The 16,006-nt window shown below is 37.3% G+C and overlaps 1 protein-coding gene across 1 annotated transcript; it reads right to left on the bottom strand.

Moving 5' to 3' along the window:
- Positions 1 to 11,425: 11,425 nt before the first annotated feature.
- On the bottom strand, positions 11,426 to 14,378 carry LOC142542460 (glutamyl-tRNA reductase 2-like). The gene is made up of 3 exons (XM_075649089.1): positions 13,928 to 14,378; positions 13,154 to 13,395; positions 11,426 to 12,901 (listed from the first exon to the last, which is right to left on the bottom strand). The coding sequence occupies exons 1-3, from the start codon at positions 14,211 to 14,213 to the stop codon at positions 11,762 to 11,764; spliced, it is 1,668 nt and encodes a 555-aa protein (XP_075505204.1). The 5' UTR covers positions 14,214 to 14,378; the 3' UTR covers positions 11,426 to 11,761.
- Positions 14,379 to 16,006: the final 1,628 nt, after the last annotated feature.

Below are 16,006 nucleotides of genomic sequence, written 5' to 3'. Positions count from 1 at the left end.
TTGAGCAAGGAGTGGTCAAGGGAGGATTGAAGATTTGTCTTGCCATTGAAGAGCTAAGTTGTTTACAACTTAGTTGGAGCCATCATCAATCTTTTAAGATTGATAGGTAAAATATTAAAACACCCTATGAATGTCATTTTGTATTTTCTTGTATTTGCTACACACTATAGTTTAGGGTACTCGATTTTCTTGCTAGAAAATAATTTTGAAACTTCAGTTGCGCAAGCGGACACCTTAACCAATCCCCTTTCAATAAATGCCAGTGGACATGTAACATTTCTAACCGTCATGAAATGACGTTAAACAATATCATTGAGTGTGAGGTTTTTGATGTGTGGGGGATAGACTTCATGGGACCGTTTCCCAGTTTGTTCACAAAAAAATATATTTTGGTTGCGGTTATTTATGTGTCTAAGTGGGTAGAGGCAGAAGCATATGCCAATAATGATGCTCAAGTGGTTCTAAAATTTTTAAAGAAAAATATTTTTAACAGATTTGGAACACCACGAAAAATCATTAGTGATGGTGGTACCCATTTTTGCAACAAACTATTTGAAAAATTTTTGAGTAAATATGGTGTCACGCATAAAATCTATACCCCCTATCACCCCCAAACGAATGGTCAAGTGGAAGTGTCAAAACGAGAGATCAAGCGGATTTTGGAAAAAGTGGTAGGTGTCAGTCGGAAAGACTGGTCTGTAAGGTTAGATGATGCTCTTTGGGCATATAGGGCTGCTTTTAAAACACCTATAAGCAGTACACCATATAGGCTACTGTTTGGTAAAGCATGTCATTTACCTGTAGAGTTAGAGCATCGGGCATACTGGGCAACAAAAGCACTAAACTTTAAATTTACTGATGCAGGCGAAAAACGTCTACATCAATTGGATCAGTTGGAAGAATTCCAAAATCTGGCATATGATCTCGCATTATCATACAAAGAGAAAACAAAGAGGGCGCATGACAGGCGAATCATCAAAAGGGAATTAAAGGAAGGTGAAAATGCCCTACTCTACAACTCTCGGTTGCGACTGTTTCCCGGGGAATTGAAGTCGCGATGGTCTGATCCATTCGTGATTTCTAAAGTATACCTATAGGGAGCTGTAGAACTGGAAGATGGAAAGGATGCAAAATTTACGGTCAATGCCCAGCGACTGAAGCACTACATGGGTGGCACAATTGAGCAACAACTTGGAATCACCCGGTTCCAAGACAATACGAACTGAGATTGACCAACAGTCAAGCTCTTGACCATAAATTGAGAACTATCTCTCTTTCCCTTATCTTGCACTTAATTTGATTTTTTTTTATGTTAGTTTATATTTTTTATCTTTATAGTTTTACTTAATTATATAAATAATTCCAAAAAAAAAGGGAAAATCCGGAGAGTGTTCACTACCGGCGGTAAGATTTTACCGCTCGAGCGCGAATGCCACTGCCTAAAACATATTTCCAGTGCAGTCGGCACTCGGGCGGTAAAAATTTTCCGCTCGAGCGCGACTGCACAATAAATCGCGATCCCCTTTCCTTTCTCCCATTCTGCACACCAATTTTCTGATACCTAACACAAAATTTCACCCTCTTTTCGTTTTTTTGCAGCAAATTCACTCTCACATCAGGATTCAAGCACCGTAGGCGCACTCTTAAAATTATTAATTTATTTATTCATTCAGCTTTTGTTTCCCAACAGGAACCAAAGAAAACTGATGAAACTCTTGCTGATGAGTTGGCTGTTCAGCCTGCTCTTCTGAAGAAGAATTTTGGGAATTCGGTGGAATAGTCAGCTCTTGAACCATTTCCCAATCTTTGATCTTCATCTGCAGTGATAAAAGATCTGTGTCCGACTGATCATAAACTGGTTTGTCATTGAAAGCAGGTGGACTTGTGAGATCATAGTTCTTGCGTAGCTCGTCTATGACTTGAGCCAGCTTCTTAGCATGCATCAGATTAAAGATGTAATTCCTTCTCTCCAGTTCCTGAACGATTGTTGCAGCTTTGACTATTTTCAGGACTATGGTTTCCAAAGCGACGAATTTATTCAAAACTTATTTTTTTCTGCAGTCGCTTGGCAAACACTTCAGTCCTGTATCTGACCCATTCATTGTAAGTCTTCAACTTCGACTCAGAAAACTTATTTACCTCTTCCCATATTAAATCAATATGAGTCTGAATCAAGTTGGTTGGTCTGGGCTCTTCTATCATATTGCCCTTACCTTTCGGGTCAGATAGGGCATGAGAAATGATCAGCCCTGAAACAGTTGCATCCACTTTTTCTCTGATCACCACTCCCTTTGGTCTGAAAAAAGGTAGAGTAGTTGGGCCAGTGATGGTGATCAGTAGTGGTTTTACTCCAGGAATTTTCTTCTTATCACCAGATTTGGTGATAGTCTTCTCGGAGTGATCAGTTGGAGGTAGTAACTGCTGTTCAGTTGAGGAATCAGCTGGAACTACCGAGATTGGTATTGCACTGATTGGCTGTTGAGCTCCAGTTTCCCTCAATCTGTCAGCAGGGATGGTTTCCAAAATAGTTGTGGGTTTGGTTATTTGAAACCTTGGCTTCTTCAAAATTTTCGGAGAAGGGGTTTCCTCCGATTCAGTCTCACTGACAATCAGTTTCCTCTTGATTGTCTTCTTCTTAGCCAAGTTTTTGGTCTTCTTGACTGATGTGGGAGCTGCCTTCATCCCAATCTCCTTCTTGATTTTGACAAATTTCTCATGAGATAAGTCCAGCTTGGTCTTCGGAGGCTGAAAATTTTTGGCAGAGAAGACTTTGTACTTGGATGACTTCTCAGAAGAGTCATCCACCAAACCGTTGTGCTTCAGAATAGAACTGATTGGCACCACAAAGCCTTTGCACTGTTTAGATGATTAAACCATGTTCTTGAAAATATTGAACAGAATGGTTGACCAGTTTAGCTTGCGTCCATTCATCGAAGCAGCCATTATCTGAAATTTCTCGAGTGTGAGGGAAACAAAGGAACATGCCTTGGCTAGAACACCTTTTGCTACTATGTCTGCCAGCAACTGATTCTCATATTTGAGCTCTTTCTTTGGATCAGAGACCTTTATTTCCTCCCTTCAGCAGACAAAAGTGTTAGCATCTCCTCCACTTCAGCGATTTTCACTTCAGAGCAATGAGAAAGGCCATCAGACGGCAGTTGGAAGAAGGAGCTAAACATTTCTTTTTCAATAGTCAGCAACTTGCCGCTAAAGGGAAGATGTAGTTGTTATCTTCCCTTCAGCTAAAAAGAAGCCGTTGTCGTAGAAATCCTGAACTTATTTGGAATAAATTTCTTGAGTGGATGATCCAAGAACTTTCCTCAACCTAGCTGCATCTAGTTTCTGAAAGATACCTTGAATGGCCTCGTCCTTAACAGAGAGAACGGAGTCGAAATCAATTGTCATAGCATTGAGCACGTAGGTTGAAACTTGTCTTGCCATTCTTGATTGAATATCTGCGATAAAGAAAGATTGTTGTGTGTTTGATAAGTTCTGAGATTTGAATTGCTCGTGAAGAAACTGAAATGAGGGGGAATAATTACTTATGTTTGTGAGTGTTCAAATTTTTGGACATGTGTCAGTCCAAGATAAAATGAATAAAAACGTGTGTTCGTGTCGTGAAAATGTGAATAGAAGTCTAATGGATTACGTGGGGCCACGTTTCATATTACTATTCAATGAATGACATAAATTAAAAGTGTAATTTTAACAGTCACATCACTTAATATGGAATACTTATCGATTACTCAGTTAACTTATATGATAAGATCAGTTAGGTCAATAACTGAGTGATCAGTTGATAACTGAATCAGTTCAGTTGAAGACCAACTAACGAATGTCTTATCAGTTAACTAATCAATTTTACCCCTAAAAAATGCGTAGAAATAATTAAGAGTAAGAGAAGCTCAGTCTGAATAAATTAAATGCATTTTGTTGACTAGTGTCTCTTCTTCTTTTTCTGTTTCTTCGGTTAGAATATGTCTATAAATAAGATAAACTTTATTAGATAATAATAGTTAAGTACAGATGGATAGATCAAGCAGTCCCAGAAGGCCTAATCTTGCAGAAGGGCTTTCATTCGTGGAGACTTGGAAGCAAGATATAGAAGACTTCCTCTTTGATAAAGTTATGTCCACCTGGACGAAGATACATGACTTGCAGATCATCCAAAGAGATAGATTAGTTGTCACTGATGAACAGAAGGCAACTGAGATCAAGTATAAGAAGTGTCTCGATGTCATTCATACTTCAGACCTTCTAACTAATGAGGGTCTCTATTTCCTTATGCATGACAAGGAGTATAGGAAGGTAGAGAAAATCGTTTTTACAGAAGATTTTAGGAAAATTTCAAAGGAAATTTCCTTGTGGTTGTCTGATAGGCTGAATGCATTAGACAAAAATTAACCCGTGTAATAGTAGAAAGGTATTATAAATAAAATTGCTATTTCAATTCATTGTTTTTTATGTTCTTCATACTAACTGATGATCAGCTTGACTAAAGAACGGTTAACTAACTGAATAATAATTAGCAATCAACTGACATATCAAACTGATAAAACAAAGCAACTAAAATTAAGACAAATCAATTAAACCAAGAATATTTCAAAATTAAGAAAACTTAGTCTCCCGTAATGGCTTATTGAAGATGTCAGCTGCTTGTTGTTCAGTTGAAACGTACTCCAGTCTGATTGCCTTCTTTAGAGCATGATCTCTGATGAAATGATATCTGACATCGATGTGTTTGGTCCTGGAGTGAAGAACTGGATTATATTTAATCGCAATTGTTCTTGTATTATCATAGAAGATTGGTGATTCTTCTGCAATGACTACATAGTCTTTCAGTTATTGCTGAATCTACAGCAGTTGAGCATAACAGCTTCCAGCAGCTATATATTTTGTTTAAGTTGTGGAAGTTTATATGGATCTTTGCTTCTTGCTGAACCATGAAATTAGTCTGCCTCCTAGAAACTGACATGATCCACTGGTGCTTTTACGATCTAGCTTACACCCTACATAATCTGCATCTGAATACCCAACTAAATTGAAAGATGAGTACTTAGCATACCATAAGCCCACATTTTGTGTGCCTTTAAGGTATTTCAATATGCATTTAATAGTTGAAAAGTGTTGATTGCTTAGGATTTTCCTGAAATTTAGCACACATGCAAACAGCAAATATAACATCAGGATGACTAGCAGTTAGGTATAACAAAGAACCTATTAAACCTCTGTAAAGTGTCGTCTCAACTGATATGCCCCCTTCATCTTTATCTAATTTAGTCGATGAATTCATGGGAGTACTTGCAGTTGAACATGTCTCCATGCCAAATTTCTTAAGCATTCCCTTCGTGTATTTGGTCTGACTGATAAAAGCACCAGTTTCCAGTTGCTTCACTTGCAGACCGAGAAAGAACGTCAGTTCACCCATCATATTCATCATAAAATTTTTCTGCATTAACTTGACAAATTTCTCGCATAATTTGGGGTTATTTAACGAAAAATTAATATCATCAACATATATTTGTACAAGGAAAATATGATCGTTTCTTGAAAATTTGAACAGAGTCTTGTCCAACTGATCCAACAGTAAAATTATGATCAGTTAGAAATTTTGAAAGTGTTTCATACCAAGCTCTTGGAGCTTGTTTAAGATCATAAAGAGCTTTGTTCAAATGATAAACATGATCAGGAAGAGAGTGATTAACAAAACCTGGTGGTTGTTCAACATATACTTCTTCATGCAACTGACCATTTAAGAATGCACTCTTGACATCTATTTGGTAGACTTTAAAGTTTTTGAATGAGGCATAAGTAAGGAATATTCTGATTACTTCCACTCGTGCAACTAGTGCATATGTCTCGTCGTAATCTATCCCTTCTTCTTGCCTATATCCTTGTGTTACAAGCCTCGCTTTGTTTCGCACAACTTAACCTTCTTCATTCAGTTTGTTTCTGTAGACCCACTTTGTACCTATAATGGTTTTAGAAATTGGTCCTGGAACTAAGTTCCAAACATTGTTATGGGTAAAGTGATTTAGTTCTTCTTACATTGCATTTATCCAGTTAGGATCAGCAAGATCTTCATCAGTTTTCTTTGGTTCCAGTTGGGAAACAAAAGATGAATGAATAAAAAAATTAATCATTTGATTCCGAGTTCTTACCGGATCATATGGATTACCTATTATCAATTCTGGTGGGTGTGATTTCTTCCATCTTTATTCAGCATTGGTTGGATCGATTTCAACAATTGGTTCAGTTGGTAACTGAATGTTTTCTTCAGTTGCTACTTCGGTTGGTATTTGAATCTCATCATTTTGCTCCACCAATTGATTATCAGGAACAGTTTTTTGTTCAACTGATTGATCCAATATCTCTGGTTCAGGTGTTTGAAGGAGATTAGATAATGGCCTACTTCTTCACATTCATCGTCCTTCTTCCATAACTTGAGCTCGGAGAAGGTCGATTGATATGAACTTCTTCTTCACTATCATCCGTCAAACTGATGTCTTTAAAGCGATCAACTAGCACAACTGGATCAATTGACTTATCAATTAGTGCATATTCATTAAATAAAACATGAATTGACAATTCTACATTTAAAGTTCATTTGTTAAATACTCTATAAGCTTTACTAACTGATGAATAACCCAGAAATATTCCTTCTGCAGACTTTGCATCAAATGCTTTTAAATGATTTTTTCCATCATCGTGAATAAAACATCTGCAGCCGAATATTCTGAAGTAAGATACCACACTTTTATGTCCATGTCAGATCTCATATGGTGTTTTTAAATGATTTTTGTTAATCATTGATCTATTCTGAGTGTAACATGCAGTGTTTACTGCTTCTGCCCAAAACCTTTGAGAAATACTAGAATCCAACAATCATTGTTCTAGCAGCTTCTTTAAGGGTTCGATTTCTTCTCTCAACTACACCATTTCGCTGAGGAGTTCTTGCTGCTGAGAGCTCATGCTTGATCCCAGTATTTTCTAAAAATTGTAAAAGATTTTGATTGATGAATTCAGTCTCTCGATCAGACCTTATTCTGTCAATACCAACTGATTTTTCTTTAATAATCTTTTGAAAAGTTTAATCAGTTGTGCAGCAGTTTGGTCTTTTGATTTAAAAAAGATAACTCAAGAAAATCTTGAAAAATCATCAACAATTACCAAGGTGTATTTGTACGGTCCAGGAATTTAATTTACATAACCTGAATACATGGAATCTAGGGTTTTATTTAAATGATGTGTTTATTTATTTTTATGTATTTAATGCGTAATTATTGCATGGCAAGGTTCATTTCACAATCATTTTAAAAGTTCACGCATATGGTTTAGATGCATTTCGCGCTCGATCGAGGAACGGAGACCGGGGAATTTTCAGGAAATTATTTTTATTACATGTTTATTTTTTATTAATTAATATAAGGCGTTTTAAGTGTAGTTTTCAAGAAATGGGCTTTGTTGGGTATTTTTATCCGTCAGAGCATATTTTTAATCGGTACGAAAATTTTAACGATTTGGAGGACTTTTTGAGAACTCGGGCAAATATTTTCAAAAATGTACCAAAACGAAATATTTTTTGGGGGTTGTTTTTGGGTTTTTTTTATTGCTAATTGGGCCCAAAACCCTTTTAATTTTTAATTAAGACCCATTTGTGTATTAAATTCCTACTTAAACCTAATTACCTAATCCCTAACCCTACTTTAAACATATTGGCCACCCCCCAACCCATTCAGCAGCCTCCACCCTCGTCCAGCAGCAACCACCAGCAGAAAATAAGAAAAAAAAATCGGCTCCTCCATTATTCTTCAAGAAAAGTTCATCCCCGCTCCTCTGTTGCCTCCCCGATGTGCATTCCTTCACATTTTCGTTCTTAAATCTTCAAGGCTAGCTATGTATTTTCTTTTACGCATTATTCACGTTGATATTAAGCTGTCATGTCTGATATGTTTATGATATGATCGATTTTTGCATGAACTATGGTTTATAGTCTCGGTTTTTCCACGATGCACGCTTAACCTTTCAGCAACTCACGATTTTGCTTACCTTGGTGTAAGGGGCTGCCGAGCAAGGGACTTTAGGGGCTGAATATGTCGAGGAACATGTTGTCACTAGGATGGAGTGCAGGTATTAGGTGAAGGCCGAGAGTGGTGTCCTAGGCGGCTAGGGTTTTGAGGGGTTTTGGTGCAATGTAGGGTAGCCTCGTCTGAAAGGGGTCTGAACAAGACTGAGGTGTGATCCATAAGGGTCCAACCGAGGTCTAGGAGAGGTCCCAATACAGCTGGTCTCGAGTGGAAGGAGGGTCCCTAAGTTAGGAATTGGTGCGCTTCAAAAGAGGCTCGGCCGTGCGCTTCCTTGATGATTCGAGAGCTGCGCTTGCATGGGGCTGTGGCCATGGGTTCAGTAGGCTCATAGGGTCCTAGGGTTGTCTAGGAGAGGCTGGTTGGTGACTGGTCCTAGCGATTTTGGTGTAGGGTCGGTGTAATGTGAGTTAGGGCCACGGCTAGGGTTCGACTTGAACGAGTAGGAGAATTTCCAGCAGGTTGTAGGAGTTGTCCGAAAGTTTAGAAGGCTGGTCTTGATGGTTTTAGGGCTGTTAATTTGTTCATTAGGTGTGGTAAAAAGTTGGGAGAAAATTGGTTAAGTTTCAGTTTGATTCGAGTTAAAACCGGGACTCCGGTCCAAGTTTTAAAATGGATCGATTAAGTTTTGAAACGGGCTTGAGTTTACGTCTCACAAACATTTTTAATATGTTTTGGAATGATTTAAGGAGTCTGGTAAGCTTCGGGTCAAAATTTAGAGGTCCGGGGGTAAAACGGTCATTTTGGGTTTCTAGGGGCAAAATGATCATTTTGCACCCGGGGTGAGTTTTTAGTCCTGGAAGAGCCTTGAGCACAAATTTATCATGTTTTTAAATTTTTATGCATCATGATCATGATTTTTATGAAATTGTGAATTATACGTTGCATGCTTGATTTTAAGAAAAATTTACGCATGTTCATGATTTTTACAAGTGATGAAAATGATGATGTTTTGAAGGATGAGAATTAGTTATGGCTATCGATGTATTTAAAACTTGGACGGGGTTCCGGTTTAACCCGAAACAACCAGCAACTTAACCAAATTTTTTTTGAACTCAATTCATGTCTTAAATCTACTAGACCAGTCCCTAAACCAACAATTCCATACCCAACCCTTGCTGAAAGTTGCTGGAAAAATCTGCAAGTTACCACTCAAAACCTTAGATGCACCACCTTCCATATTTTCGATCCTAGCCTACAACCGATGAGACCAGCCAAACACCAGCCCCTCCTAGCCCACCTTAGGAGCCTATTGGACCTACCTGACTCACAGCCACAGCCTCATGCAAGCCCCACGATGCACACGCTCGCTATTTCCCGAAACCGCATCACCCTAGCCTCATCTCCCTTCGCTCGATCGGCCGGCTTCAGGGCTGGTTCCAGCCGGGGTCGAACCTTTCTAGGCCCTGTCTCGCACCCACATGGTCTGGTCCATAGCTTGGATCAGTCCTTGCACTGCTGTTTCAGCCCCTTGCATGAGATTCTCCCCAAAACCGCACCACTCCTTGACAATACCTCTCGGCCTGCATCATACACCACCAAGCCTCAAATCCAGCTCCTAAATCCTTTAACCTTGGACATGCTCGGCACCCTAGGACGTAGACCAGCAACCCTCATACACAACAAATCAAGAAAATCGTGAGTTGCGAGCATGAACATGGATTTATGATCAAACCGAAGGCATGAATGCAAAAATCGTGCAAGGCCGTTCACTATATTTATATAACATACAAAGCAGCACATACATATGGCATGAATGATGGAAAAGAAAGTATAAAGTGTACCTTGATGATTATAAGCTCACAAACTCGAAGAAACACGCATCGGGGAAGCAACGGAGAAGCGGCGAGGGAACTTGCTTGAGAAAATAAGGAGGAATTTCGATGGTGGTTGGTTGCTGCTGCAAAAACGAGAGGGAGAGGCTGCTGATGGGGAGGGAGGGGCGGCCACTATGAGGGAATAGGGTAGGTTTTAAATAGATAATACATGCACTAATGGGCTTAATCAAAATTTTAAAATGATTAAAAGGGATTTTGAGCTCATTAAGCTTTAAATCAAACCCAACAAGCCCACAAATGCTCCCGAAAAATATTTCGTTTAGGTACGATTTTGAAAATATTGTCTGAGCCCTCAAAAAGTCCTCTGAATCGTTAAAATTTGCGTACCGGTTAAAAATATAGTCCGGCAGGTAAAATTACACATCCAAGGTCCATTTTCAAAAATCATACTTAAAACACCTCCTATAAAATAATTTAAAAATAATTATTCAATAAAAAATATTTTTCTTGAATATCCCTTGTCTCCGTTCCTCGATCGAGCGTGAAATGCAACTTAAACTTTAATGCATGAAACTTTAAAAAAATCTTGAAATAAATCCTAGCCATGCAATAATTATGCATTAAATGCTTATAATCATTAAACACATAGTTTAAGATAAAACTCTAGATCGTATACATTCAGGTTACGTCATTTAAACTTCCTGGACCTTACATAAACAATTTCTTAGTTATTCTAAGAAGAATAATATTCGCGGATCGTTTAACAAAAACAAAAAATAGTGATTGAAGTTCTAATGGGAGGGAAGATTAATCTTGCGATGGATGAGTCTTGTATTGCAGATTTAATAGATTCAATAATCAGAATGCATCTTCAAGGATTAAGTTTGTGAGCTTCAATTCCTTTATTCAACTTGAATCTTCATCTCAAATTAGTGATTATGAATTTTTCTTCTTGCAGATTTCAAAAGCCGAGATAAAAAGGTCAATTAATGGAATAAAAAAAAACACCATCTTTTCTTTTAGTTTTAATTTGATATTAATATTTCAGAATTTTTATTAAAATTTCAAATCCTTTCCCATGAATAGTATTAGATGAACTTGATATAAAAGAATCCATTTTTTTAGTTTTGATTTTGATATTTCAAAATTTTAATATTTTTTAAATTATTAAAATTTAAAACTTCAGATCTTTTTATCTTTCCTCATATCAAAATTTATGCAATTAACCTTAAATTTATCATATATAAAATTAATTTGATGGAAATAATTAAAATCATATAAAAATATCACACATATCTTCACGTTTAATTTTTTATAAACATACTTAAATATATAATGCTTGATCTCAAAGTTTCTTGAGATTTTTAGAACCTCGTCTTAACCCAATGAATCAGTTAAACCTTTGCTCGGCAAGCAAGTTTATAGATCAAATACGTGTAACTGAAATTCATGTTAATCTTATTACAAACTAAAAAGGAAGTTAACGAACCCCAAATGCCTGCCCATCAAGTCGCAAAGCACCTACAACAAATTAATACATGGATGCTACCAATACTCAGAAGGGAAATAAAAGATTTGAATGAATGAATTAGACGCCAACCAGGTTGGCCAGTAAGGTACATTTTGGTTATTATGTCACGATATACTCGTGCCAGGTAATGAATCTCTCTAGAATAATGCCAGTCTTTGAATCTACACTACTCGGGCTCGACTAGAAACAATAATCGACACAAAAATCGGGGACCTCTAAACGTCCCTTGGGTGTGTTCATCTCTATACAAATTATGGGCGGCTCGGGAAAAATGCAATAATTATCAGATTAATATCAAGCTAAAGTGGAAGGAGTCGTAACTGCAGAAAAAGAAACAACAAATAGTTGCTGATGCCGAGAGATGAGGCTCAAGAATCTTCTTTATGACTCTGCTCGACCTTAGCTCGTATCTTCTGCTCCAGTATTGACATATCTGTACCAAGGTCGAATATTCTGTTAATGACACGCATGTTCTCCAGGACTTCATTCAAACCCCGTTTGTCAGCTGCGTCACAGCGCAAGTTTTGCATTGGACCATGAAGGAGCTTGTTAACAATTCCTGTGCTAAGATCATAAATAGCTTTCTTTTGGTTCTTTGTGAGATTGCCGCCTATTTTTGACAGGCACTTTTCTACCTCGGAAGCCCTGATATCGTTTGTGTAGTCCCTAAGATTCTTGATGACTGGAACGGTCTCAAGTGAGTCCTTCCATGCTTCGAATTGTTTGACTTCATCTGCGATGATTGCCTCAGCTTCCATTGCCTTCTGCAATCGGTCCTCCTTGTTGGATGCCACTACTTCCTTTAAATCATCAACATTATAAACCAGAACATTTTCAAGATCCTCAACACATGACCCCACATTCCGAGGAACAGAAATGTCGACGAATAGCCTCTGCCCTCCAACGATAGAGTTCACAGGGGGAAGCATCTGAACTTGATCTTTTGAAAAGAGAAGAGTTTCTGAAGCAGTACATGTGAAAACCACATCTGCTTCTGCAGCAGATGCTAACATTTCCGAGAGAGGCTTATATACTATCTCAACATCTTTCAATTCTTCACAGATCGAAGCAACTCTGTCCTGTGTTCTATTGACGACGACTATTTTCTTGCATCCCTTTGCTGCCAAGTGCTTGATCACAAGCTTTCCCATCTTGCCAGCTCCAACAACCAACATTCTGGCGGTGCTATGCGAGATCTCCAGAAGTTTGATCATTGCAAGTTCCACTGCTGCTGAACAAACCGATACCGACCCTCTGGAAATATTGGTCTCAGTTCTAACTCGTTTTCCAACAGTGATAGCTTGCTTAAAAAGTCCACCAATTCTACGGCCAAAACCACTGACTCCTTGTCCGGTTTTAGCAACTTGTTTAACCTGTGCAAGAATTTGGCCTTCTCCTAAGACGAGGGAATCAAGCCCAGAAGCGACTTCAAACAGATGTTGTGCAGCATCTTTATTGTAAAGCAAAAATCTGTGCTGATGGAGTTCTGAAACTGGCACTGCGCTGATCTGGAGAAAGATGACCAAATTGAGCGCTATTCATCTTTTTATACAACATAGAGACATAAATTTCATATTTGTCTAGAAGGTTTTATAGGACAAACACCATTTGAGGAAAAAGGAGGCAACTATTTGATGGGGGGGTATAGCATCAAACTAGCATCAAGCAAGTTATACCACAGCATAAGCTATCGCCTAATTCTCTTCAATATTCAGAGTGAAAAAAACTAAACATATTATGAGAATGGGGAATCTCATTACCTTAGAAATCCATTCGGTAACTTCTTTTACCCCACGATGTTGAGAAAGAGCCACCACGTAAATTTCCATTCTGTTACAAGTACTAAGAACAGCAGCTTCCTCTATATGATTTAATGAGCAAAGTTCTCCAATCGCTTGAGGCCATTGTGCTTCTGGAATAGAAAGCTTCTCACGTATCTTTATGGGCGCTGTAAGGTAATTAAACCCCACAACCACTATACTGCTCTTTTCCCTTGTATAGCCTGAGACAAAAATCATATATTTTCTAAGATCATTTCCATAAAAAATTTATCATCTACTTAACAAAGCATTGACGAGTGATAGAATAACGAAAATAATCATAAACCTACTTATTCTCCAACTCCATATATAACATGTTAAGCCATTAAAGTAGGTATCATTAAAAACCAAGATGGATGGATAGTTGCTAAAAAATAGCCGAACTAAATGACAATTATCTTCGTTTTCGACTTCTTATCAGCACAGATGCACAAAACTACTCACCATTCTTAACAAAACCAAGAAGATTACAACAAAGTAGAAGAGAAGATATAGAAGAAAATGGCAAAAACGATAGAAGCAAGCCAAATCAACATGGCTACCATGCGGTCGGATCAAGTGGGAAAAGGCAAAAAAACAAACTTCAACTCAAAATCCACAATTGAATCCCCTGAGTCGCCGCCCAGAATTTATCATCATAAGTACAGAGTTTCGTTATTACATATCAAAACACAAAACAAGAGCTTGAAAAATGGGAAAAAGAATGAAACTTACGACCGGCTCCGGATGTCTTCAGGAGCTCCAGCGCCGAAATGGATCCAGTAACTCCGCTCGGAGAAACCTGACATCTAGGCCCTACTTTGAAGGAACCCGTTTCAGAAACCACACGTTTTAGCCTAAAATTATCATTAATCATCCGCGGAAAACAAGCCACGGAAAAGCCAGACATATTCCGAATGCGTAGGCCACTGCTGCAAAAATACATCTTCAATCTAAAATCGGAATCAACGTCACAGTGATTGGAAAAAGAAGAGGTCGCGAAGCCCCTCGCCGCCGCCATTGTAGAATAATGGAGGTTTGAATTTCCAGGCGAGGGGTTCGGGTTGGTGGAATTTATGCGTGGGGGAGGTCAGAGGATTAGGTGGAAATGGAATGGGTTTGGCTTTTGGTTGTCGCCTTGGAGGAATCTTTCAACTATGGAAATTTGGTCGGAATTGAACGATTCCATCAAATCCTACTTGCCTGTCAGTTTTAATCCATTTATATACCTTTTTCCGTTAAATTAATTATAATCTTATTTTCTACGAATAATTTTAGACATTTTCATCAATTAAATGACAAATATCATTGGTATTTAAGTATTTACTGCAACTAATTTTCAATAATTCAAATCCAACTCTATGTATGATTCAGTTAAATTGTGTGTTTTTAAATAATAATAAATTTAAATGCGATGTCGAATATTTCAATAATTTTTAACCAAAAAAAAAAAGAATGATCAAGCATATATACAAAAATTAATAATATATTTATAAAATTTAAATTGATAAATAACAATATATAGAACGTTTTGTTTTTTGAATGAAAACTACAGTACAAATCGTACTAAATAAAATCTGATGAAACACTGGTCACCCTTGATTATTGGAATGAAACAATAGTCACCTTGTGCCTAAAATGTTATAATAGTGATTTCAGCGAGTTAATTTATAGTTTAAATTTTATTGACTTTTATATAAAAACAATTTTTTTAATAATTTTTTATGATTTTATCTAGTTATGACATTTATTTTATCTGTATAGTCGTGCAAGCTGTATAGATAAAGTTCTTGAATATATTATATGTACTATGAGGACCGCCTCGCAGCGTAAGATCATAAAACTCATTAAGAAGTGTACAGCATATTCTAAACATGTTTTTAATCAAATCAACAGCATAAAATAAAGATAAAAGTCGCTTGAGCTTGACACTAGTATATGTGATCTAAACGAAATGTTTAATTGATAAGAGCATATAGATATTCATCCATACAGATGGGTGATCATATGAGGATGCACTGAACAACCCTCTTCCGGCATGTCCAAGTGGTTATCAATTATCGAGTAAAATAGTTTGCGGTTATGATTGTATACCATTAGTCATTTGACCCAAGAATATGTAGAATCTCTACATACTAGCATGCACTTTGATCCGTTTAGCGACTCTATTGAGGGTCATCAGGTAGTGAATTTGGGTATAGTTTCAAAATATGTAGGAGTCAATATATTGTAGTCGGGGATTCACCGTTTGTTTACGGGTGAACATATCATATGTGATATGATTAGTTAATAATGTAAGAAATTTCTGGCCAGAATAAAACATGTGCATTTCGGAAATGTGTTTTCTCAGTTGCACATATCATATCATTGTTATTACTCAAAGATATATCACATCGTTATTGAATTCATTAACAACTCTCGATATACCAATAGTTGCGGATTCGATAAGGATATATGAGTTGAAAAGACCATATTGTATGCTAACTATAAGTTAAGGTTATTGCAGACACTATCGGTGATACCTAAGAGAACATGGATGATGCTAATAGACGCTCTTATCATGATCCAATAAGTGGAATCAAACTTGAGTTTTGACATTCTTGATCAAGAGGTTGATAAAAAGAATGAAGCTGATTAGGATAAACCCGAATAAGAATAAATATTATTTTGAATCACATGAAGCTGTGAACCCACGACTAGCTGTATCCTTGAACCATTAAGGGTCACACAAGTATCGGATTATATGTTCAAGTTGAATCAGTCAAGTTCAAGGACTTGAATTTGGCGACTATAGTTTGATGAAAATCAAACAGA

Source organism: Primulina tabacum, chromosome 1, assembly GCF_025594145.1.
Source record: "Primulina tabacum isolate GXHZ01 chromosome 1, ASM2559414v2, whole genome shotgun sequence".
Taxonomy (NCBI): Eukaryota; Viridiplantae; Streptophyta; class Magnoliopsida; order Lamiales; family Gesneriaceae; genus Primulina; species Primulina tabacum.
The sequence above is the reverse complement of the archived record's forward strand: the minus strand, read 5'-3'. Positions and strand labels throughout refer to the sequence as shown.

Excerpts from the sequence above, each read along its gene's own strand:
- LOC142542460 (XM_075649089.1), bottom strand. The coding sequence starts at position 14,213 with ATGGCGGCGGCGAGGGGCTTCGCGACCTCTTCTTTTTCCAATCACTGT. Across the intron at positions 13,396-13,927 it reads GAAGACATCCGGAGCCGGTC|GCTATACAAGGGAAAAGAGC; the intron begins GTAAGTTTCATT and ends TTTTTGTCTCAG. Across the intron at positions 12,902-13,153 it reads TTACCGAATGGATTTCTAAG|ATCAGCGCAGTGCCAGTTTC; the intron begins GTAATGAGATTC and ends ATCTTTCTCCAG.